Source organism: Bos grunniens, chromosome 3, assembly GCF_055505025.1.
Source record: "Bos grunniens cultivar Pamir isolate PY7600 chromosome 3, Bosgru_T2T1.0, whole genome shotgun sequence".
In the NCBI taxonomy this organism is placed as follows: Eukaryota; Metazoa; Chordata; class Mammalia; order Artiodactyla; family Bovidae; genus Bos; species Bos grunniens.
This window is the reverse complement of record NC_141167.1, coordinates 108,413,981-108,438,480: the sequence shown is the minus strand read 5'-3', so window position 1 is coordinate 108,438,480 and position 24,500 is coordinate 108,413,981. Positions and strand designations below refer to the sequence as shown.

General features: G+C 39.6%; 1 protein-coding gene across 1 annotated transcript in view; it reads left to right on the top strand.

Annotated features, from left to right (window-relative positions):
- The window catches only part of LOC147376727 (T-lymphocyte surface antigen Ly-9-like), a 105,064-nt gene that overhangs the window by 14,435 nt on the left and 66,129 nt on the right, over window positions 1-24,500 (top strand). The window contains exon 3 of the mRNA XM_086394076.1: window positions 5,677-5,973. Within this exon, the coding sequence (XP_086250202.1) occupies window positions 5,677-5,973 (297 nt within the window). The remainder of the gene's footprint in view (window positions 1-5,676; window positions 5,974-24,500) is intronic.

The window sequence follows — 24,500 nt, the reverse complement described above, 5'->3', positions numbered from 1 at the left end:
AGATTAATCTTTTATTGCTTCACTTGCAAATATTTTCTCCCATTCTGAGAGTTCATCTTGTTTATGGCTTCCTTTGCTGTGCAAAAGCTTTTAAGTTTAATTAGGTCACATTTGTTTATTTATAAATGTCATCTTGTTTAATTGTTTTTTGTTTTGTAGTTCTTTTACTCCATTCTTTCTCTCTTACTGTCTTCCCTTGTGACTTGATGGTTTTTCTGTATTAACATGCTTTGGTTTTTACCTCTTTTTCTTGCATATATCTTTTTTAGGTGTACTCTTTGTGGTTACCATGCAGCTTAGATAAAACATACTTATAACAGCCTGTTTTGAACAACTAATTTAATTTCAGTCACATACAAAAACTCTACACTTTTACTTCTACTCACACACACACATTTTATGTTATTATGTCACCAGTTAAATTTTTTATATTTTGTACTAATTAGCATATGTTTCTATTATAGTTATTCTGAATACTTTTGTTCTTAACTGTCATATCATGTTAAAAGTGGTTTATGTGCCACAATTAGAGTATTATTGCAATATTGCATATTATATTTATCTATATTGACAGTGAGATTTATATTTTCATACGATTTTGTATATTTTTAGCATCTATTTATTTCAACTTTAAGAGCTCCCTTTGGCATAGCTTATAAGGCAGCTTTAATGAGGAAAACTCTCTCAGTTTTTCTTGTCATGGAGAGTTTTTATCTCTTTTTCTTTTTTAAAGAACATTCTTACCAGGTATAATAATCTTGGTTACCAATGGGGTTTTTTCAGTACTTTGACTACATCATTCCATTCTCTCTTGGTCTATAAGGTTTCTGCTGAGAAATCTGATGATATTTTTATAGAGATTCCCTTGTATATGATGCTCTTCTCTTGCTATTTTCAAAAGTTTGTCCTTCCAATTTGGATTCCTTTCCAATTTGGATTCCAAATTGGAAAGGAAGAAGTAAAACTCTCACTGTTTGCAGATGACATGATCCTCTACATAGAAAACCATAAAGACTCCACCAGAAAATTATTAGAACTAATCAATGAATATAGTAAAGTTACAGGATATAAAATCAACACACAGAAATCCCTTGCATTTCTATACACTAATAATGAGAAAATAGAAAGAGAAAAAAGGAAAAAATTCCATTCACCATTGCAGTGAAAAGAACAAAATACTTAGGAATATATCTACCTAAAGAAACTAAAGACCTATATATAGAAAACTATAAAACACTGGTGAAAGAAATCAAAGAGGACACTAATAGATGGAGAAATATACCATGTTCATGGATTGGAAGAATCAATATAGTGAAAATGAGTATACTACCCAAAGCAATTTATAGATTCAATGCAATCCCTATCAAGCTACCAACGGCATTCTTCACAGAGCTAGAACAAATAATTTCACAATTTGTATGGAAATACAAAAAACCTCGAATAGCCAAAGCTATCATGAGAAAGAAGAATGGAACTGGAGGAATCAACCTGCCTGACTTCAGACTCTACTACAAAGCCACAGTCATCAAGACAGTATTGTATTGGCACAAAGACAGAAATATAAATCAATGGAACAAAATAGAAAGCCCAGAGATAAATCCATGCACCTATGGACACCTTATCTTTGACAAAGGAGGCAAGAATATACAATGGATTAAAGACAATCTCTTTAACCAGTGGTGCTGGGAAATCTGGTCAACCACTTGTAAAAGAATGAAACTAGAGCACTTTCTAACACCATACACAAAAACAAACTCAAAATGGATTAAAGATCTAAACGTAAGACCAGAAACTATAAAACTCCTAGAGGAGAACATAGGCAAAACACTCTCCGACATACATCACAGCAGGATCCTCTATGACCCACCTCCCAGAATATTGGAAATAAAAGCAAAAATAAACAAACGGGACCTAATTAAACTTAAAAGTTTCTGCACAACAAAGGAAAGTATAAGCAAGGTGAAAAGACAGCCTTCAGAATGGGAGAAAATAATAACAAATGAAGCAACAGACAAACAACTAATCTCAAAAATATACAAGCAACTCCTACAGCTCAACTCCAGAAAAATAAATGACTCAATCAAAAAATGGGCCAATGACCTAAACAGACATTTCTCCAAAGAAGACATACAGATGGTTAACAAACACATGAACAGATGCTCAACATCACTCATTATCAGAGAAATGCAAATCAAAACCACTATGAAGTACCATTTCATGCCAGTCAGAATGGCTGCAATCCATAAGTCTACAAGCAATAAATGCTGGAGAGGGTGTGGAGAAAAGGGAACCCTCTTACACTGTTGGTGGGAATGCAAACTAGTACAGCCACTATGGAGAACAGTGAGGAGATTCCTTAAAAAACTGGAAATAGAATTGCCTTATGATCCAGGTATCCCACTGCTGGGCATACACACTGAGGAAACCAGAAGGGAAAGAGACACGTGTACCCCAATGTTCATTGCAGCATTGTTTATAATAGCCAGGACATGGAAGCAACCTAGATGTCCATCAACAGATGAATGGATAAGAAAGCTGTGGTATATATACACAATGGAGTATTACTCAGCCATTAAAGAGAATACATTTGAATCAGTTCTAATGAGGTGGATGAAACTGGAGCCTATTATACAGAGTGAAGTAAGCCAGAAAGAAAAACACCAATACAGTATACTAACGCATATATATGGAATTTAGAAAGATGGTAACAATAACCCTGTGTACGAGACAGCAAAAGAGACACAGATGTATAGAACAGTCTTTTGGACTCTGTGGGAGAGGGAGAGGGTGGGATGATTTGGGAGAATTACATTGAAACATGTACAATATCATGTATGAAATGAGTCGCCAGTCCAGGTTCGATGCACGATACTGGATGCTTGGGGCTGGTGCACTGGGATGACCCAGAGGGATGGTACAAGGAGGGAGGATGGAGGATGGTTCAGGATGGGGAACACATGTATGCCTGTGGTGGATTCATCTTGATATATGGCAAAACCAATACAATATTGTAAAGTTAAATAAAATAAAATACAATATTTTTTTTAAAGTTTGTCTTTGTCTTTGAATTTTGAATATTCAGTTACTATGTGTCTTGATTTATACTTCTTTGATTCTATCATGATGAGACCTTTGGGCTTCATGAATCTGAATATCCATTACTTGCCCAGACATGGGAATTTTCAGCCATAATTTCCTTAAATAAATTATCAACACTTTTTCTTTGTATTCTCTTTGTAACTCCCATAATGTATGTATTGATTTTCCTGTAGTATCCCATAGACTTTTTTTTTCCTTTTCCTACTCTAACTGGATAATTTCAAATACTCTGTCTTTGAATTTCTTGTTCGTTTCTTCTGTTTGGTCAAATCTGCTAATGAGACACTATTCAATTTTAATGCAGTCATTTTGTTTTTAGAACCAGAGTTTTTGTTTGGTTATTCTGAATGTTTTCTATCTCTTGCTGAACTTCTCATTTTGTTCACAAATTGTTTTCCAAATTTTACTTAGTGATCTGTCTGTGTTCTTTGGTAGTTTGCTGAGCTTATTTAACATGATGATATTGCATTGTTAGGCAATTCATAGATCTCTATTTCTTTCTGATTGGTTATTGGAGTTAGTTTTGCTCCTTTGGTATTGTCATGTTTTCCTGATTCTCCATTCTTGTAGCCTTGCATTGGTGTCTGTGTATTTGAATAAGCAGTCTCTTCTTCCAGTCTTTTAGGGCTGGCTCTAAGGGGAAAAAAAGATAGTCACTGTAAAGCTCAACAAAGTTTGAGGCTTCAGCTGTAGAGGCATGTGGGATGTTGGTTGCAGGAGTATGTGAGGTTCTGGGTATAGGGTTGAATTGACTACCGTCTGTGGGTATATGTGAGAAATGGTTTTCAGTGCCATGTGTCTCTGTTGCTGTGATCTCCTTCCACTTATATTTGTTTGGAAAAGAACCCACCTGCCAATGCAGGAGACATAAGAGAGGCAGGTTCGACCCCTGGGTTGGGAAGATCCCCTGGAGAAGGGCATGGCAATCCAGTCCAGTATTATTTCCTGGAGAATCCCATCGACAGAGGAGCCTGGTGGGCTACAGTCCATAGATCTACAAAGAGTTGGACACAACTGAAATGAATTAGCATGCGTGCATGAACCCTCAGATAATGTCCTCACTGTTCTGGGTGCTGTGAGACAGAAGCCAGCTTCCCAGGCAATGCCTCACAAATTATGGGGAAGCTAGACTGTCACTTCATTCTCTCTTCCTCTTGTGGGAAAAGTCACAGTCTAGAGGTATCTCTCTCAGCACTGAGTCATGCTGGCCTGGGATCAAGGTGATGAGGTAAAGTGAAACTGTTCTTACCCTTTCCCTATGGTGGAATTAGGATTTTTGGTCCATCAAAGTGCTAGAACCGCAACTGAACTCTGAAGATTTCTTAGGGGTATTTCTGACCATGGATAGTTGTTAAAATAATATATCCTGGTGTATTGCTGGCATCAGTGACTTCTTTCTCTTTTAAGGAAGCTTATGATTGCATCTTGCTCGGATAATCCAGAATAATCTCATTATTGTATGGTCAACTTATTACCAGCTTTCATTCTATCTGCTACCTTAATTCACCTTTTCATATAATGTAACATATCCACAGATTCCAAGGATTAAGACATGGATATCTTTGAGGGGCCATTTTTCTACCATTATTTGAAAATCTGAGTGTTGTCAGTACCCAGTGAACACTGTCTTCTTGCTCAGAGCCAATCTGTTAATGGCCTCACTCAGAAAAGACACCACAATTTAGCTCTTAAATGCTACATGAGCATAGGAGAAAGTTTACACTGCAATGCTTATTAATGAACCCATTTAGCAAACACTGTCTTTCCCTAAAAATCCTCCCTGCATAGGGAAATACCCTTCTATGGAGAAGACAACTCATAAGTCCCCATAGGATTTCAAGGCAGCTTGTAAATCTGTCACTTTTCTTCCTGTCTATACAACTTCAGTGGCATGTTCTAACCACACTTGGAATTGTCATTCCTAGTTGTAACCACTGCATCTACCACAAATGTCTCTACTTTAGGAAGCTAGTGCCTTTCTCTGGCCTCCAAAAACTACTCCCAGATGTCCTTCCCCATAAGAGTTGTGCTGTCCCAAGCTTCAACTCAGCTGGAGACACAGGGTAAGGGCCATGAACCAAGACAAGCCCTTCTGTACCAAGCTTCTTTCTCTTCTGGGAAAAAAAAAAATCCCAATTTTTTAAAAATAATAGGCCTTAAGAAAATGCAATCTAAATTTTATTTTCTTGTGGCTGATTTTTAAGGCTTGTGAAATCTAGTGACGTTGCATAGGGCCTAACACAATGGCCCCATTCCTAGTCTCTTGGTGAATATTTAGCTTTAGGAAAATTATGTTTTAAGTATAAAATGCACCCACTTTCTTTATAGGAGAAGGAAATGGCAACCCACTACAATGTTTTTGCCTGGAAAATTCCATGGACAGAGGTGACCGGCAGGCTACAGTCCATGGGATCGCAGAGAGTCAGACATGACTGAACAACTATCACTCACTCCCTCACTTTCTTTATAAGGCTTCCTTATACTCCTTGGCTTCAGTGAGATAACAGATATTAAACTGTGGCATGTAAAGTTTTCCACATGTGTGAAGTTTAGTTCTTTTGTTGCCTCCTACCCCAGAGTCCGTGCCCTCTCCCCAGATTCTGGTGGGATCAACATCCATCACACCAGACTGGTGCAACGTCACCCTGGAGTGCAGAGCCTCTGGGGCCACAGAAGACCTGAATGTGACCTGGGAGAACAAGGGCATCCCCAGAGAATGGGAGCAGAGAAGGACATTAGAACCAGCTTGCAGCCCATACATTGTGGCTGTGAGCGTGCCGAGAGGCCAGCCCAATGCCAGCCTCGTCTGTGTGGTCAGCAACCCGGTGGAATATAAAACTGCCTTCTTCGACCTTGGGGGAGTCTGCGTCCATGGTGAGTGCAATCTGCCAGAGGGGAGGAGCACTTTCAGAGCTCAGATAGCACTGAGGTCTGGGGGTTCAGGGCTTTTCTTCCCACCATTTTCTTAGCACTGCTTTCTGACCACTTCATACAGGAGTGTAGGAAAAACATCCAACTTACTTTTGCTTTTGAGTGTGTCTCACATCCATGACCTGCTCTAAACTGCTTGCCCCTGCTAGTCCAGGTAGTCGTTTTTCAGTGCCTCTCTCCACCACTATCCAACATCCATTGTGCATTCAGCATGGTCTTCAGGAAAGTAATCATAATGAGTCATTGTGGCTTTTCTTCAAGTCTGACCTCCATGACTTCCTGTGGGATGTCATGGAGGGGCTCAGACGCTCCTCTGTCCACATTTCTGATCTTATTTATACACTTAACACTGAATTCCTTGTTTGCTGTTCCAGAATGTGCCCTGCTTTGGCGAGTTTTTGTACCTCTGGACATGTTGTTTTCTTGACCATCAGCCCTTCTTCATCCTGTGTCCTTGACTTCCTGTCTCATTCTTCATGGAGGATTCTCCTCAGCCACTGCAGATATGTGGGCTGTGAAAATGCATTCACACATGGCCCTGCCCTAAGATAGGCCCCATGATTGGTCTAAAAATCTGCTAATTTGTCTAAATTCTACTGATGTCTTAAAATTTTAATAAATTTTTAACAAGGAGTCTGCCTTTTCATTTTGCACAGAGCCCTGCAATAATGTAGCCATCCTGCCTTCAGGCATCGACTCCCTTGGGGTGTCTGTGGCCACCCCTATACTGAGTGCTGATTATCTATTTATGGATTTGTCTCCTGCATGGACAGGAACACTATGAAGGCAGGAGCCATGTTTTGTTCTCCTTTGAATCCCTATGCAAGCACAAGCTCCTGGCCAAAGTTTATGTAATCAAAGTTGCATTGAATGAATGAATAACCTTATCCTGTGTGCGGTCTCACCCTCTGTAAACCATCCTCCATGAGCTGGTGCAGGGGTCTGAAATGCCAGGATCTCTTAAAACATATGTTAATTGGACCTCTCTACTCCAACGCTAGAGTATCAGGTAATTTTCAATACTCAGCATTACCCACAAGCCCTCACTAATCCCTCTCACCTACATCTCATTCCCTGCTCAGTCCTGCCTGCTGCAATAAGGTGCTGGCAACTCCCAGGGGCTGGCTTTAGATACTGCCATTTCCCAAATGTGGCATCTCTCCTTCCTGGAATGCTATGCCCACTCTGAATATCTGGGAAACTGCTGCTCGTCCCTCAAGGTCGGTTTATGCATCACCTCCTCTGGGAGACCCTCCCTGAGGACCTCTGTGCAAGGGGTAAATCTCTGTTTTACTGTAATCCCTCTAGTTAGCAGACTTTGATATTTTATCAGTCCTCTCCACCGGGAGACTCCATCTTGCTCATCTCAGTACCCCTGGTACCAGCAGAAGTTCAGGATCTGGTTGAATGAATGATACTACCAGACTCTTCCCTCTTCACCTTCTGAACCAGGACTCTTTAGACTTCTCCATCTACTGTCTATCTTCCTTTGGCAGTGGGTATCTCAAGTTCTCTCTTGACTTTAACTTATTTGCCCTCTGTGTTTGAGGAAAACAGATTCAGCCAACCAGGCCAATGCTGACCTCCTGCCAGACATCCTTAGGGCAGTCGCAGCTGTGTTATTGATCCTCGGAGGTGGACTGTACCTTTGGAAGATACATGAGAAGAAGATGAAGACTGGAAGAGGCAGGTTGCCCTTCTCCTTCCAGGCCCACATACCTCTCTTTCTTCACTGGATTCTTGACATTCTTTCTCCTACAAAATGTCCCTGCAGAGGGGTTAGTGGGTGTGGCCATGGTGTGTGTCCATAGCAGTGGAAGAGGGTACAGATTTCCAAGGCTCAGACTCAAGCCACTCTGCCTATCTCTCAGGTGCAAGGTCACAAGAGGATGATAATGACAGCATTCAGTATGCAGCCAGCAGGAATCTCTAGAGCACATGGACAAGGTGAGACCTGGGCACTGTGCTTTTCCAGGTCTCTCACTGCCTGGCCTGGGTTTGTCCTATCTAGTCACTGATGTTTCTTTTCCTACTTCCTCTTTAACACTTTCCAGACAATCAACAGTGTTATATAAGAAAATTTACTTTGGGGACAAATATACCTCTGGGCACTTAGGGAAATTCATAAGTACTACATGTCAATAGCATTGATTTTTTTCTGGTTCTTCTAGGGCTCCTCTATTCCTCAGCTGTTTCAGGAACCTTTTATCTTGCATTTCCAGGTTATCAGGTCACTGAAAGAAAAGTGACCTTTCAGTACTATCTACAGTGAGGTCTGTAAGTCATGTCATGCCATGAAGACAATTTAATTGGAGGAAACAGAAGAATTGACACTCCCAGGACACCTCCGCCAGGAGTTTGACCCCTGAAGGCACCCGCCTGCTCCGCCTCTGGTCCAGTTCCATCTGCCCTTTATCCGTTACCTGGGCCTATGTGGCCTTATTACTTCCTCTGACACCTCTCCAAACTGCCCTCCTGTTCAGGATCCTCACAGTCACAGGATGAGAACTCCTCCTCTGCCATTGACTCAACTCCTGACCCCTCACCTTCTGAAGCTTTCCAAAGAAGACTTTTCTGACTGTGTTAACCCCACAGCCTCTGCTATGTGGTTAGTGTGTGTGTTTCCTTAAGAGCATGAGCCGAGGCATGGGGACTGCTTGATGGCCCATGCCACAGAGGATGGAGTTATGACCTTGGTGTTGAGTGCTGAGTTGGGGGTCAATGGAAGGAGCATGGGTAGGTATGAATCTGGAAAGGACTGGCCTGAGGATTCCATTGCACCTTACATAGAGCAAAGCATGTGTGTCAAGCAGTACACTTGTACTGGGAAGAATGTCTAGTGTATCTTATAACCTTCTTCTTGGTTACTTGTGTTAACCTGGACTTTGGCTTCAAGTTGGCCCATGGGCCCCAAACCCACCTTCTTGTCAAGTGGGAAGAGGAATTTGTAACTCTTCACCCCCTTCCAGGACTTAATTTTCTCAGAAAATAATCCTAGAACCTAGAAGTCAGGAATTGCATTCTTAGGAAAATAGCTTCAGCCTGTCCCTTTCTGGGATAGGGGTACTTGGTCATGATGATGAATGTGCAGTATCCTCTGACCATCCTCAATGAGGCTTCCGGGGGATAGGAAGAGTGAAGTTTGTAGGAAGATCTGAACCAGCCCTTTCTGGTCTTTTCTATTGAAGAGTCTTTCTGGCCTCAATCTAAATGTCAGCCTCCTCTTTGCTCACTCACATCCCTTTGCCCAGAAAGATGCCTCCCTTTCCCTGCTCCTTCCTCCCACCCCTGCCTACTGGAATCCTATCATCCTGCCCAAAGCCCTCTTCCAAACCACATGTTCCATGAAGCCTATCTGGTTCCCAAAGGTTAAGAAATGGTCTCTCCAATATCTGACCTTTTCAAACACCTTGGAGGCCCTTACACAGTCTGCCCTGGATTGATCAAGAGTCTTTCCTGCTGGACTCACCTTGGGCTCCCTCAGGAGGGTGTTGGAGCCACAAGAAGCCAGCGCCAAGGAGACAAGCACCTCTGTCTGTTAAAGATCTGGGCAACCCTTCTTTCCAACTCCTGGGGAACTCAGCAGACTGAGACCAAGAGCAGAGGCTGTTGAAGGTTTTTCTGGCAAGAGTCCACAAGGAAGCAAAGATGGATGTGATGACCTCCAGCAACCCCACCTGTCCCAGAGGTCGGAGGTGGGGATATCCTCACACCAGCTCCAGCCTCACATGGCCCGAAGACCTGTTTCAGCTGCACTGTGGTGTGTGAGAGCTTCTACTTTCTCTGGGGGTCCTCACCTCCTGGAAGCCCCTGATTCCTGCCTTGGATCCCAGCTCTTGTGTAAGAAGTGGGTTCAGTCTAGTAGTGAGCTGCTGTGGTTTCTCAACTGACCCAGATTCTTGAGTCACTTGGTTCTCCTTCTTGCTCAGCTCGGTTCAGCTGCTTCACACCTGCCTTCAGACTGTCTAAACATGGTTCCTGCTGAGGGCTTGAGCATCATGAAGCAATGCCATGAGCCTATTTGATGTGTTTATATATATAAGCAGGTGAGAGGGGGAGGTAGGGGATCTGCAATAAGTCACCTTTTCTGATCTCCTGTCCCTCAGGTGGAGCAGAAACCTGAGGGAGATATAGGCACCATCTCCTCACAGAGTTCCCATGTAACTGGTCTTCCTGGGCATCAGTGTCCATAAGCCCAAGAGCATTGTAAGATGGGACCACCCAGTAGCCATTTCCACTCCACCAAAAGTAGAAAAAAGTAAAATGAAGGGACCTGGGTTTTTCCAAACCTATAGTGAACCAGGGTTTGTCCCATGCATTTTAGAAATATTATTCTTATAATCTTTGTAAGGACACTCTAAGGTCGGTATAATTATTCTCATTTGAATAACAGGAAACTGATATCTCAGACTAGTTTGTTGGTAGAGCAAAACCTTAATCTAACAAAGTTCACAGCTTACCCCTTTACCATTAGTCACTGGAGACCTTGTTATTCTAGAGTATTCAGATGGGACTATCCAATTTTTCCTCTCCCAAGGATCTTGGACTCTGACTGAGGTGTCTCAATATCCTAATTGATATGGAGCAGCTGGTGGGTTAAAAAAGATTCTCCTGAAGTGGACAATGAGGTCTTGGTGGGTGGGAAACCATAGAATGAAAAATCTTGACTTCTGATGCAAATGAGACATTTTAAGAGATGTTTCTGCCTCTTGTGTCTCTTTCCATGCAAGGTGTGTGTGGATGTCATCACCTCATCTTCAAACCAGCTTCCTCTTTGCAATGTTAATCATAAAATCATTCAACATTCAATAGGCTTTCCATAAGTCTGCTGCTGCTGCTGCTGCTAAGCTAAGTTGGACTGCTAAGTCCAACTCTGTGCGACCCCATAGACGGCAGCCCACCAGGCTCCCACATCCCTGAGTTCTCCAGGCAAGAACACTGGAGTGAGTTGCCATTTCCTTCCATAAGTCTACGTTTGCCTTTAACAATTCTGTGAGCAAAGATCCCCATTATATAGATGAAGACATATAACCCACAGATATTAGGTACTTCCATAAAGTCTCATGAGTGTAAATGCTTTGGGTCACAGGGAATCATAATTTCATTCATTTTGACTCCTTCTTCTCCCCATCCCAGACACCCAACCAATCACCATGTGCCATTGAGATAATCCTCATTAAGTTTCTTATATTCCACTCTCTTATTCTTTTAACCCCATTGTCTACCTAAAAGATCAACTACTTACATCACATCTTCATTTGGATGTCTAGCATGTCTAAATTTGAGCTCCCTAAACGTGTTTTCCATATACATCCATTAAATAAATGTTACCTCTGTCCTTCCTTTTGTTCTGGCTACCAAACCTTGGTGTCATCCTTAATTCTTTATTTATACTCCAAATTCTCTAAGCAAATACTAATTATCTTTTCATTTTATATATATAAACACATATATATAATATAACTACCTGTCACTACCTATTTGATCTAATATGACCATCATCTCTCATCTGGACCACTGCAATAATCTCACAGTCTTTCTGTTCCTGCTCTTGGTCTCTTAAAAACTGTTCATAAAATAGCATCAAAAATGATCCCTTCAAACATGTTTCATTTCATTACTCCTTAGCTGAATATTCTTCCTTCACTCCCACTTTTCCTGCAAGGCCCTACACCAGCTGACCTCAATTCCCACATTCCCTTTTTTTCTTAGTCCACTCTAGGACACTGGGACTTTTTGCTATACCTTTAACATAACACTCATGCTCCTGCCTCAGAGTCTTTGTTTCTGCCTAGAATACTCTTATTCCAGGCATTTATATGTCTCATTCTTACCTTCTTACCTTCTTCAGATCATTGCACAAATTTTGTCTTCCTCACCCCCCTATTTAATACTGCACCCTTCTTCTGGCACCTCCTCACTCCTCCCTGATCTGTTTTATCTACAGCACTCATAATAAGGATGTACTTAATCTAGGCTGTCCTCTAAGACAAATATGCAAATCAGTTCTCAAAGAGTAACCTGCAAATGCTAGTATACAAATATCATTATTATTCCCAGGAAATTGCAACACTGATAAGTTAATGAACTTACTCCAGGTTATATAGCTAATAAGTTGGCAGAACTATGATTTAAGTGTTTGAGTCAGATCAAGTTCCTGATCTTGACCACTACATTATATTGATTAAATAAATTATATGAAGGGATACTATTTAGGATTTAAAATACTGAAATACATCTTTATATATTTAAACTGGAAAGTGTCTATGAATATTAAATGTTCTAATCTATTGTTGATTCCTTATAGTGCAGTTTTTAGTTCAGAAAAAAAATGCATGAACAGAGTGAGATGTTGAACAAAAAAAATTTTTTTTAAAAAAGGACCAAAGAGAAGTGAGAAACATAATAACTGAACTAAAAATTACACTATAATGAGTTAATAATAGATTAGACGCTACAGAAAAAAAAGAAGATCAGCAAACTAGAAAAGAGAAGAGTGGAAATAACTCAAGCTTAGCAGACAAAAGAAAAAATTTTAATCCATTTTGAGTTTATTTTTGTATATGGTGTTAGAAAGTGTTCTAGTTTCATTCTTTTACAAGTGGTTGACCAGATTTCCCAGCACTACTTGTTAAAGAGATTGTCTTTAATCCATTGTATATTCTTGCCTCCTTTGTCAAAGATAAGGTGTCCATATGTGCGTGGATTTATCTCTGGGCTTTCTATTTTGTTCCATTGATCTATATTTCTGTCTTTGTGCCAGTACCATACTGTCTTGATAACTGTGGCTTTGTAGTAGAACCTGAAGTCAGGTAGGTTGATTCCTCCAGTTCCATTTTTCTTTCTCAAGATCTCAACGTAAGACCAGAAACTATAAAACTCCTAGAGGAGAACATAGGCAAAACACTCTCTGACATACATCACAGCAGGATCCTCTATGACCCACCTCCCAGAATATTGGAAATAAAAGCAAAAATAAACAAATGGGACCTAATTAAACTTAAAAGTTTCTGCACATCAAAGGAAACTATTAGCAAGGTGAAAAGACAGGCTTCAGAATGGGAGAAAATAATAGCAAATGAAGCAACCGACAAACAACTAATCTCAAAAATATACAAGCAACTCCTACAGCTCAACTCCAGAAAAATAAATGACCCAATCAAAAAATGGGCCAATGACCTAAATAGACATTTCTCCAAAGAAGACATACAGATGGCTAACAAACACATGAAAAGATGCTCAACATCACTCATTATCAGAGAAATGCAAATCAAAACCACTATGAGATACCATTTCACACCAGTCAGAATGGCTGCAATCCAAAAGTCTACAAATAATAAATGCTGGAGAGGGTGTGGAGAAAAGGGAACCCTCTTACACTGTTGGTGGGAATGCAAACTAGTACAGCCACTATGGAGAACAGTGTGGAGATTCCTTAAAAAACTGGAAATAGAACTGCCTTATGATCCAGCAATCCCACTGCTGGGCATACACACTGAGGAAACCAGAAGGAAAAGAGACACGTGTACCCCAATGTTCATCGCAGCACTGTTTATAATAGCCAGGACATGGAAGCAACCTAGATGTCCATCAGCAGATGAATGGATAAGAAAGCTGTGGTACATATACACAATGGAGTATTACTCAGCCATTAAAAAGAATACATTTGAATCAGTTCTAATGAGGTGGATGAAACTGGAGCCTATTATACAGAGTGAAGTAAGCCAGAAGGAAAAACACCAATACAGTATACTAATGCATATATATGGAATTTAGAAAGATGGTAATGATAACCCTGTATACGAGACAGCAAAAGAGACACTGATGTATAGAACAGGCTTATGGACTCTGTGGGAGAGGGAGAGGGTGGGAAGATTTGGGAGAATGGCATTGAAACATGTGAAATGTCATGTATGAAACGAGATGCCAGTTTTTAATTTTTTCTTTAAGTTTTAAATAAAAAAAAAAGGAAAAAAAAAAAAAGCAAAAAGAAAAATATAATTTCATTCCTGCCTCATACAACATAAATAGGGAACTAAAACTACAAAGCTAATAGAATAAAAATGTTAAGGAATATGTTTAGGACCCTGGAATGAAACATGAGTTTTTAAATAAAACACAAAAATGTACAGAAACCAGATTATTCAAAGAAATATTGAAAATCATCGTGAAAACTGAAACACTGTCATGTCCATATCCTTACAGCACTTTCCCTGCAACTTATCCTACATGCAAAATGATACGAGACAGTTTCGATGGGTGAAAATCTGAATGGCAAGAACACTTATAAAGACATACTCTCTCACACTGTTAATCAGAGAAACAATAGCTGAACAATAAAAGATACATCAGATTGAAGTGAAGTGAAATGAAATTCACTCAGTTATGTCCAACTCTTTGCGAGCCCATGGATGATAGAGCCCATGAAATTCTCCAGGCCAGGATACTGAAGTGGGTAGCCTTTTCCTTCTCCAGGGGATTATTCCAACCCAGGGATCAAACCCAGGACTCCCACATTGCAGGCTCATTCTTTACCAGCTGAGCTGCAAGGGAAGGCCAAGAATACAGGAGTGGGTAGCCTATCCCTTCTCCAGCGGATCTTCCCCACCCAGGAATCAAACTGGAGTCTCCTGCATTATAGGTGGATTATATCCGATTGACAAATAATAAAACATCAGTTAACACGAATATTGATAGTGTGGTGGGAAATAGAAAAAAAAAGAAAGAAAAAATTTTAATTATGATCATTTAAGAGACTTTTAAGACAACATCAAGCATACTAGCATTCACAAGACAGGGGGTCCCAAAAGAATAAAAGAAAGAGAAATGGGTATAGAACATATTTGAAGACATAATAGCTGAAAAGTTCCCTAATCTGAAAGAGGGCACAGACATCCAACTCCAGAAAGAACAGAGTTCCAAGGATGATCAACCCAAATAGAATTACACCAAGACACAATGTAATTAAAATTGGAAAAATTAAAGATAAAGAGTAAATATTAAAAGCAACAAGTTATGTGCAGAGAAAAATCACATAAGACTATCAGCTGATTTTTCAGCAGATATTGTCTGTCAGAGGGTATGGCATGATGAAGTGATGAAAGGGAAAAGCCTACAACCAAGAGCACTCTACCTGACAAGGATCTCACTCAGAGTTGATGGAGAAATCAAAGTTTTACAGGTAAGCAAATTCTAAAAAAGTTCAGTATCAACAAACCAGCTTTATAACAAATGTTAAAGGAACTTCTCTAACCAAAAAAAGAAAATACCACAACTAGAAATATAAAAAATACAAAAGGTTAATAGTAAAGGCAGATATATTGTAAAGATAAGAAATCATCCATACACAAAGCTAGGAAGAAGGTTAAAAGAGAAAAGTAGTAAAAATTATCTACATTCACAATAAGCAGTTAGGGGATACACAAACCAGATGTAAAATATTATATCAAAAACAGTAATAATCAGGGGAGGAGAGTACAAATGCAGGATTGTTAAAATGCATTTGAACTTAAGAGATCAGTAACTTGAAATTATATATATTATATATATATATATATATATATATATACACACACATATGCCAATGTATATGTTTCATATACATTTAAGCCTCATAGTAATCACAAGACAAAATCTATAACAGATTCATACACAGAAAGAGAAAAGAATCCAATCATAATACTAAAGATAGTCATCAAACCACAAGAGAAGAGAGCTAAAGAACAAAAACAAACAAACAAACAAATAAAAAGGAACTACAAACACAATTAACAAAATGGCGATGAGTACATAATATCAATAATTACTGTAAATTTAAATAAACTAAAAGTGCCAATCAAAAGACATAGAGTGACCAGATGGATATCCCCCAAAAAAGGATTCCTATATATGATGTCTGCAATAGGCTCACTTCAGCTCTAAATACACACTGAGTCAAAATGAGGAGAAGGAAAAAGATATTCTATGCAAACGGAAACAAAACTAAGCTAGGGTAGCAATACTTACATAAGACAACATATACTTTCAAGCAAAGACTGTAACAAGAGACAAAGAAGGACATTATATAATGATAAAAGCATTAATTTTAGGAAAAGATATAACAATTGTATTAATAACTGTATTTGCCCCAAGAGAACCTAAAGTAAATATTAACACACATGAAAGTAGAAACTGACAGTAATACAGTAATAGCAGGGGACTCTAATACCACACTTACATCAATGGAAAAATCATCCAGGCAGAAAATCAATAAGGATACATTGACCTTAAATGACACATTAGATCAAATGGACTTATAGATCTACATAGAACATTCCATCCCAAAGTAGAAGAATACATATTCTTTTCAACTGTGCATGGAGCATTCTCCAAGAAGATCATATTCTAGCTACAAAACAAGTCTCGGTAAATTTAAGAAAGCTGAAATCATATTAAGCATCTTTTCTGACAACAATTCTTTGAGACTACTATGCTCATAGTATGATGCTCACAGTATTCTGACTACAATGCTATGAGAACAACTACCAAACAAAAAAAAAAACCCATGTGGAGACTCTTATCTTTGAGCCTCTTATCCTTCTCCATCAGAGGGCAGACAGACTGAAAACCACAATCACAGAAAACTAACGAATCTGATCACATGGACCACAGCCTTGTCTAACTCTATGAAACTGTGAGCCATGCCATGTAGGGCCACCCAAGATGGATGTGTCATGGTGGAAAGTTCTGACAAAATGTGGTCCACTGGAGAAGGGAATGGCAAACCACTTCAGTAGTCTTGCCTTGAGAATTCCATGAACAATGGAAAAGGCAAAAAGATAGAACACTGAAAGATGAACTCCCCAGATCAGTGGGTGCCCAATATGCTACTAGAGATCAGTGTAGAAATAACTCCAGAAAGAATGAAGAGATGGAGCCAAAGCAAAAACAACACCCAGTTGTGGATGGGACTGGTGATAGAAGCAAGGTTTGATGCGGTAAAGAGCAATATTGCATAGAACCTGGAATATTAAGTCCATAAATCAAGGCAAACTGGAAGTGATCAAACAGCAGATAACAAGAGTGAACACCAACATTATATGAATCAGCGAACTAAAATGAACCGGAATGGGTGAATCGAACTTAGATGACCATTATATCTACTACTGTGGGTGGGAATCCCTTAGAAGAGATAGAGTAGCCATCATAGTAAACAAAAGAATCTGTGATGCAGTACTTGGATGCAATCTCAAAAACGACAGAATGATCTCTGTTCGTTTCCAAGGCAAAACATTCAATATCACAGTAATCCAAGTTCATGCCCTGACCAGTAATGCTGACAAAGCTGAAATTAAATAGATTTGTGAAGACCTACAAAACCTTCTAGAACTAACACCCAAAAAAGATGTCCTTTACATTATAGGGGACTGGAATGCAAACGTAGAAAGTCAAGAAACACCTGGAATAACAGGCAAATTCAGCCTTGGTGTACAGAATGAAACATCACAAAGGCTAATAGAGTTTTGCCAAGAGAATGAACTGGTCATAGCAAACAGTCTCTTCGAACAACATAAGAGAAGACTCTATGCATGGCCATCACCAGATGTTCAACACCAAAATCAGATTGATTATATTCTTTGCAGATGAACATGGAGAAGCTCTATACAGTCAGCAAAAACAAGACCAGGAGCTGACTGTGGCTCAGATCATGAACTCCTTATTGTCAAATTCAGAATTAAACTGAAGAAAGTAGGGGAAGATACTAGACCATTCAGGTATGACCTAACTCAAATCTCTTACGATTATACAGTGAAAGAGACAAATAGATTCAAGGGATTAAATCTGATAGACAGAGTGCCTGAAGAACTATGGACAGAGGTTCATGACATTGTACAGGAGACAAGGATCAAGACCATTCCCCAGAAAAAGAAATGCAGAAAAGCAAAATGGCTGTCTGAGGAGGCCTTACAAATGGCTGTGAAAAGAAGAGAAGCCAAAAGCAAAGGAGAAAGGGAAAGATATACCCATTTGAAGGCAGAGTTCCATAGAATAGAAAGAAGAGATAAGAAATTCTTCCTCAGTGATCATTGCAAAGATATAGAGGAAAACAATAGAATGGGAAAGACTAGAGATCTCTTCAAGAAAATTAGAGATACCAAGGGAACATTTAATGCAAACATGGGAACAATAAAGAACAGAAATGGTATGTACTTAACAGAAGCAGAAGATATTAAGAAGAGGTGGCAAGAATACACAGAAGAACTATACAAAAAAGATCTTCATGATCTAGATAATCACGATGGTGTGATCACTTACCTAGAGCTAGACATCCTGGAATGTGAAGTCAAGTGGGTCTTAGGAAACATCACTATGAACAAAGCTAGTGGAGGTGATGAAATTCCAGTTGAGCTTTTTCAAATTCTAAAAGATGATGCTGTGAAAGTGCTGCATGCAATATGCCAGCAAATTTGGAAACTCAGCAATGGTCACAAGACTGGAAAAGGTCAGTTTTCATTCCAATCCTAAAGAATGCTCAAACTACCACACAATTGCACTCATCTCTAGTAAAATAATGCTCAAAATTCTCCAAGCCAGTCTTCAACAGTACATAAACCAGGAACTTCCAGATGCTCAAGCTGGATTTAGAAAAGGCAGAGGAACCAGAGATCAAATTGCCAACATCTGTTGGATCATTGAAAAAGCAAGAGAGTTCCAGAAAAACATCTATTTCTGCTTTATTGACTATGCCAAAGCCTTTGACTGTGTGGATCACAGTAAACTGTGGGAAATTCTGAAAGAGATGGGAATACCAGACCACCTGACCTGCCTCTTGAGAAATCTGTATGCAGGTCAGGAAGCAACAGTTAGAACAGGACATGGAACAACAGACTGGTTCCAAACAGGAAAAGGAGTATGTCAAGGCTGTATATTGTCACCCTGTTTATTTAACTTATATGCAGAGGACATCATGATAAACGCTGGGCTGGATGAAGCATGAGCTGGAATCGAGATTACCAGGAGAAATATCAATAACCTCAGATATGTAGATAACACCACCCTTATGGAAGAAGGTGAAGAAGAACTAAAGAGCCTCTTGATGAAAGTGAAAGAGGAGCTTGAAAATGTTGGCTTAAAGCTCAACATTCATAAAACTAAGATCATTGGCATCTGGTCCCATCACTTCATGCAAAAAGATGGAGATACAATGGAAATAATAACAGACTTTATTTTCTGGGCTCCAAAATCACTGCAGATGGTGACTGCAGCCATGAAATTAAAAGACACTTACTCTTTGGAAGGAAAGAAGTTATGACCAACCTAGATAGCATATTGAAAAGCAGAGACATTACTTTGCCAACAAAAGTCTGTCTAGTCAAAGCTACGATTTTCCAGTAGTCATATATAGATATGAGAGTTGGACTATTAGGAAATCTGAGCACTGAAGAATTGAAGCCTTTGAACTGTGGTGTTGGAGAAGACTCTTGAGAATCCCTTGAACTGCAAGGAGATCCAACCAATCAATCATAAAAGAAATCAGTCCTGAATATTCATTGGAAGGACTGATGCTGAAGCTGAACTCCAATACTTTGGCCACGTGATGTGAAGAACTGACTCATTTGAAAAGACCTTGATGATGTGAAAGATTGAAGATGGGAGGAGAAGCAGACGACAGAGGATGCGATGGTTGGATGGCATCACCGACTCAATGGACATGAGTTTGAGTAAACTCTGGGAGTTAGTGATGGACAGGGAGGCCTGGCGTGTTGCAGTCCATGGGGTTGCAAAGAGTCGGAGACAACTGACAACTGAACTGAAGTGGACTGTTGTGGAGACTAAACAGTATGCTACTAATGAATAAGAGTCATTGAAGAAATTTAAAAAGAAATCAAAAACTACTTGGAGACAAATGAAAATACATGATTCTTATTTTATGGGGTGCAGCAAAACCAGTTCTAGGAAGAAAGTTTATAGCAATACAAGCTTACTACAGGAAATAAGGAAAAGCTCAAATAAACAACCAAACTTTATAACTAAAGGAACTTAAAAAAAAAAATACCAAACCCAAAGTTAGTAGAATGAAAGAATAATAAAGATCAGAGCAGAAAATAGAGACTAGAAAGATAATATAAAAGATCAGTGAAATAAGACCTTTGTTCTTTGAAAAGACAAGCAAAGTTGGTAAATTCTTAGCCAGATTCATCAAGAAAAAAAAGTAGACACAAATAAATAAAATAAGAATTTTTGGAGGGAGGAGCCAAGATGGCGGAGGAGTAGGACGGGGAGAACACTTTCTCCCCCACAAATTCATCAAAAGAGCATTTAAACGTCGAGTAAATTCCACAAAACAACTTCTGAATGCCGGCAGAGGACATCAGGCACCCAGAAAAGCAACCCAACTCTTCGAAAGGAGGTAGGAAAAAATATTAAAAACAAAAAAAAAGAGACAAAAGAGGGAGGAACGGAGTTCCGTCCCGGGAAGGGAATCTTAAAAAGAGAGAAGTTTCCAAACATCAGGAAACCTTCTCACTGCCGAATCTGTGCCGAGCTTTGGAAGCACAGAGGGCAACATAACAGGGAGAAAAAATAAATAAACAGTTAAAACTCGCAGATTGCGAGCCCTATGGTAACTCCCTCAGCAAAGAAGCAGCGCAGACGCCTGCATCCGCCATTAGCAAACCGGGGCTGGGCAGGGAGGCGCGGCGTGGGCTGCATCGCTGAGAGTAAGAATCTGGCCTGAATACCCTGAGCGCTATCTGAGCGAAATAATTTGGGCTAGCAAACCAGACTGTGGGATACCTACCACGCGAAAAGCCAGCCCTAACCTAAGACCGCCAGGCCCGCGCACGGAACAAAGGACTGAACAGAGATAGCCGGCTGCAGACCTTCCCCCTCCGGTGACAGGCAGCCAGAGCCGGAAGGGGGCAATCGCAGCCCCAGAGAGACATTATCTATAAAATTGTAAGCAGGCTTCTTTGCTAACTAAAACTTCTTGGGGGTCTGGACGGTCAACATCTGCCTGAGAAGGTGCGCCGGTTTTACATCCAGATAACCGAGTGGCGGGGAGGCGATAAGTCGCAGCGTTGGCACTCACCTGGGAAGAGCACAAAACGCAGGCCCAACTGAGTCTGCGCCTCTGAGGACTACCCGAGTGCCTGAACCTGAGCGGCTTGGACCTGGGAGGTGCATGCAGCCCAGGGCCAGCCTCGGATTGTTCCCGGCGGAACAACCTAGAGTCCGAGCAGTGTGGACAGGGAGGCTAAACGCGCCGTGAGCGGGGGCAGACCCAGGGTGGCTGAGGCACTGCGAGCCCACGCCAGTGTTATTTGTTTGCAGCATCCCTCCCTCCCTCCCCACAGCGCGACTGAACAAGTAAGCCTAAAAAAAAAAAAAAAAAAAAAAAAAAAGTGTCCTCCACCGTGCCCTTTGAGTCAGGGCGGAAACCAGATACTGAAGAGACTAGCAAACAGAAGAAGATATAACAGAGGGAAACGCCTTGGAAGCTACAGGCAATAGATCAAAACCCTGTGGTTACTACGGACTACATAGGAAGGGGCCTATAGATCTTGAGAAATATAAATCTGACCAAGGAACTAGCCAAAAATGAACTGAACCCACAACACCCACAAAAAAAAAACACAAAAAAGTCCTAGATATATTTTTATTATTTTTACGATCATTCTTTCTTTTTTTTTTAATTAAAAAAAAATTTTTAAGTCTTCTATTGTTCCTTTAATTTTCACTTTTATAACCTATTACTTTGCAAAAAAAAAAAAAGGAAAAAAAAAAAAAGACCCTATTTTTTTCTTCTTCAGCAAACTTCATATATATATATTTTATAATTTTTTGACCTTGGTTTTTTCTTGTTGTTGTTGTTTTTGTTTTTTTCTTCTTTTCTTTAACATTGTATTTTTGAAATTCCAAACTCTACTCTAGATTTTTAATTTTCGCTTTTTGGTATATGTTATCAATTTTGTACCTATAGTTTTTTTTTATATAATTTCTGTGACTTTTTTTTTTTTTTCTTCTTCTCTGTTTCTTTCTCTTCTTTTTTTATATAACATTGTATATATGAAATTCCAAACTTTACTCTAGATTTTTAATTTATGCTTTTTGGTATTTGATATCAATTTTGTACCTGTATTTTCTTTATAATTTTTGTGACATTGTTCGTATTTGTTTGTTTGTTTTCTCTCTTTATTTTTCTTCTTTTCTTTTCTTTTTTTTTTTTTTTAACATTGTATTTTTGAAATTCCAAACTCTACTCTAGATTTTTAATTTTTGCTTTCTGGTATTAGTTATCAATTTTGTACCTGTACTTTCTTTATAATTTTCGCGACCTTGTTTGTTTTTGTTTGTTCGTTTTTTCTCTCTTTCTTTTCCTTCTTCTTTTCTTTAACATTGTATTTTTGAAATTCCAAACTCTACTCTAGATTTTTAATTTTCGCTTTCTGGTATTAGTTATCAATTTTGTACCTGTACTTTCTTTATAATTTTCGCGACCTTGTTTGTTTTTGTTTGTTCGTTCTTTCTCTCTTTCTTTTCCTTCTTCTTTTCTTTAACGTCGTATTTTTGAAATTCCAAACTCTACTCTAGACTTTTAATTTTTGCTTTTATGTATTTGTTACCAATTTTGTACCTTTAAGGACCCAATCTTCAGGACCCATTTTTCACTAGGGAGTGAGATTACTGGCTTGACTGCTCTCTCTCCCTTTGGACTCTCCTTTTTCTCCACCAGGTCGCCTGTGTCTCCTCCCTAACCCCTCTCTACTCTACCCAACTCTGTGAATTTCTGTGTGTTCCAGACGGTGGAGAACACATAGGGAACTGATTACTGGCTGGATCTGTCTCCCTTCTTTTCATTCCCCCCTTTTATCCTTCTGGCCACCTCTGTTACCTTCCTCCTTCTTCTCTTCTCTGTATAACCCCGTGAACATCTCTGAGTGGTCCAGTTGTGGAGTGCACATAAGGAAGTGACAACTGGCTAGCCCACTCTCTCCACTATTGATTCACCTCATCTCATCTGGGTCACCTCTAACTCCCTCCTCCCTCTTCTCTTCTCCATGTAACCCTGTGAACCTCTCTGAGTGACCCTCACTGTAGAGAAACTTATCATCTTTAATGTAGATGTTTTATCAATGGTGTTGTATAGAAGGAGAAGTTTTGAAACTACTGTAAAAATAAGACCGATAATCGGAAGCAGGAGACTTAAGTCCAAACCCTGACTCCAGGGAACTCCTGACTCCAAGGAACATTCATTGACAGGAGCTCATCAAATGCCTCCATACCGACACTGAAACCAAGCACCACACAAGGGCCAATAAGTTCCAGGGCAAGACATACCAAGCAAATTCTCCAGCAACAAAGGAACACAGCCCTGAGCTTCAAGATACAGGCTGTCCAAAGTCACCCCAAAACCATAGACATCTCATAACTCATTACTGGACATTTCATTGCACTCCAGAGAGAAGAAATACAGCTCCACCCACCAGAACACCGACACAAGCTTCCCTAACCAGGAAACCTTGACAAGCCACCTGTACAAACCCACACACAGTGAGGAAACGCCACAATAAAGAGAACTCCACAAACTGCCAGAATACAGAAAGGACACCCCAAACTCAGCAATTTAAACAAGATGAAGAGACAGAGGAATACTCAGCAGATAAAGGAACAGGATAAATGCCCACCAAACCAAACAAAAGAGGAAGAGATAGGGAATCTACCTGATAAAGAATTCCGAATAATGATAGTGAAATTGATCCAAAATCTTGAAACTAAAATGGAATCACAGATAAATAGCCTGGAGACAAGGATTGAGAAGATGCAAGAAAGGTTTAACAAGGACCTAGAAGAAATAAAAAAGAGTCAATATATAATGAATAATGCAATAAGTGAAATTAAAAACACTCTGGAGGCAACAAATAGTAGAATAACAGAGGCAGAAGACAGGATTAGTGAATTAGAAGATAGAATGGTAGAAATAAATGAATCAGAGAGGATAAAAGAAAAACGAATTAAAAGAAATGAGGACAATCTCAGAGACCTCCAGGACAATATTAAACGCTACAACATTCGAATCATAGGGGTTCCAGAAGAAGAAGACAAAAAGAAAGACCATGAGAAAATACTTGAGGAGATAATAGTGGAAAACTTCCCTAAAATGGGGAAGGAAATAATCACCCAAGTCCAAGAAACCCAGAGAGTACCAAACAGGATAAACCCAAGGAGAAACACCCCAAGACACATATTAATCAAATTAACAAAGATCAAACACAAAGAACAAATATTAAAAGCAGCAAGGGAAAAACAACAAATAACACACAAGGGAATTCCCATAAGGATAACAGCTGATCTTTCAATAGAAACTCTTCAAGCCAGGAGGGAATGGCAAGACATACTTAAAATGATGAAAGAAAATAACCTACAGCCCAGATTATTGTACCCAGCAAGGATCTCATTCAAGTATGAAGGAGAAATCAAAAGCTTTTCAG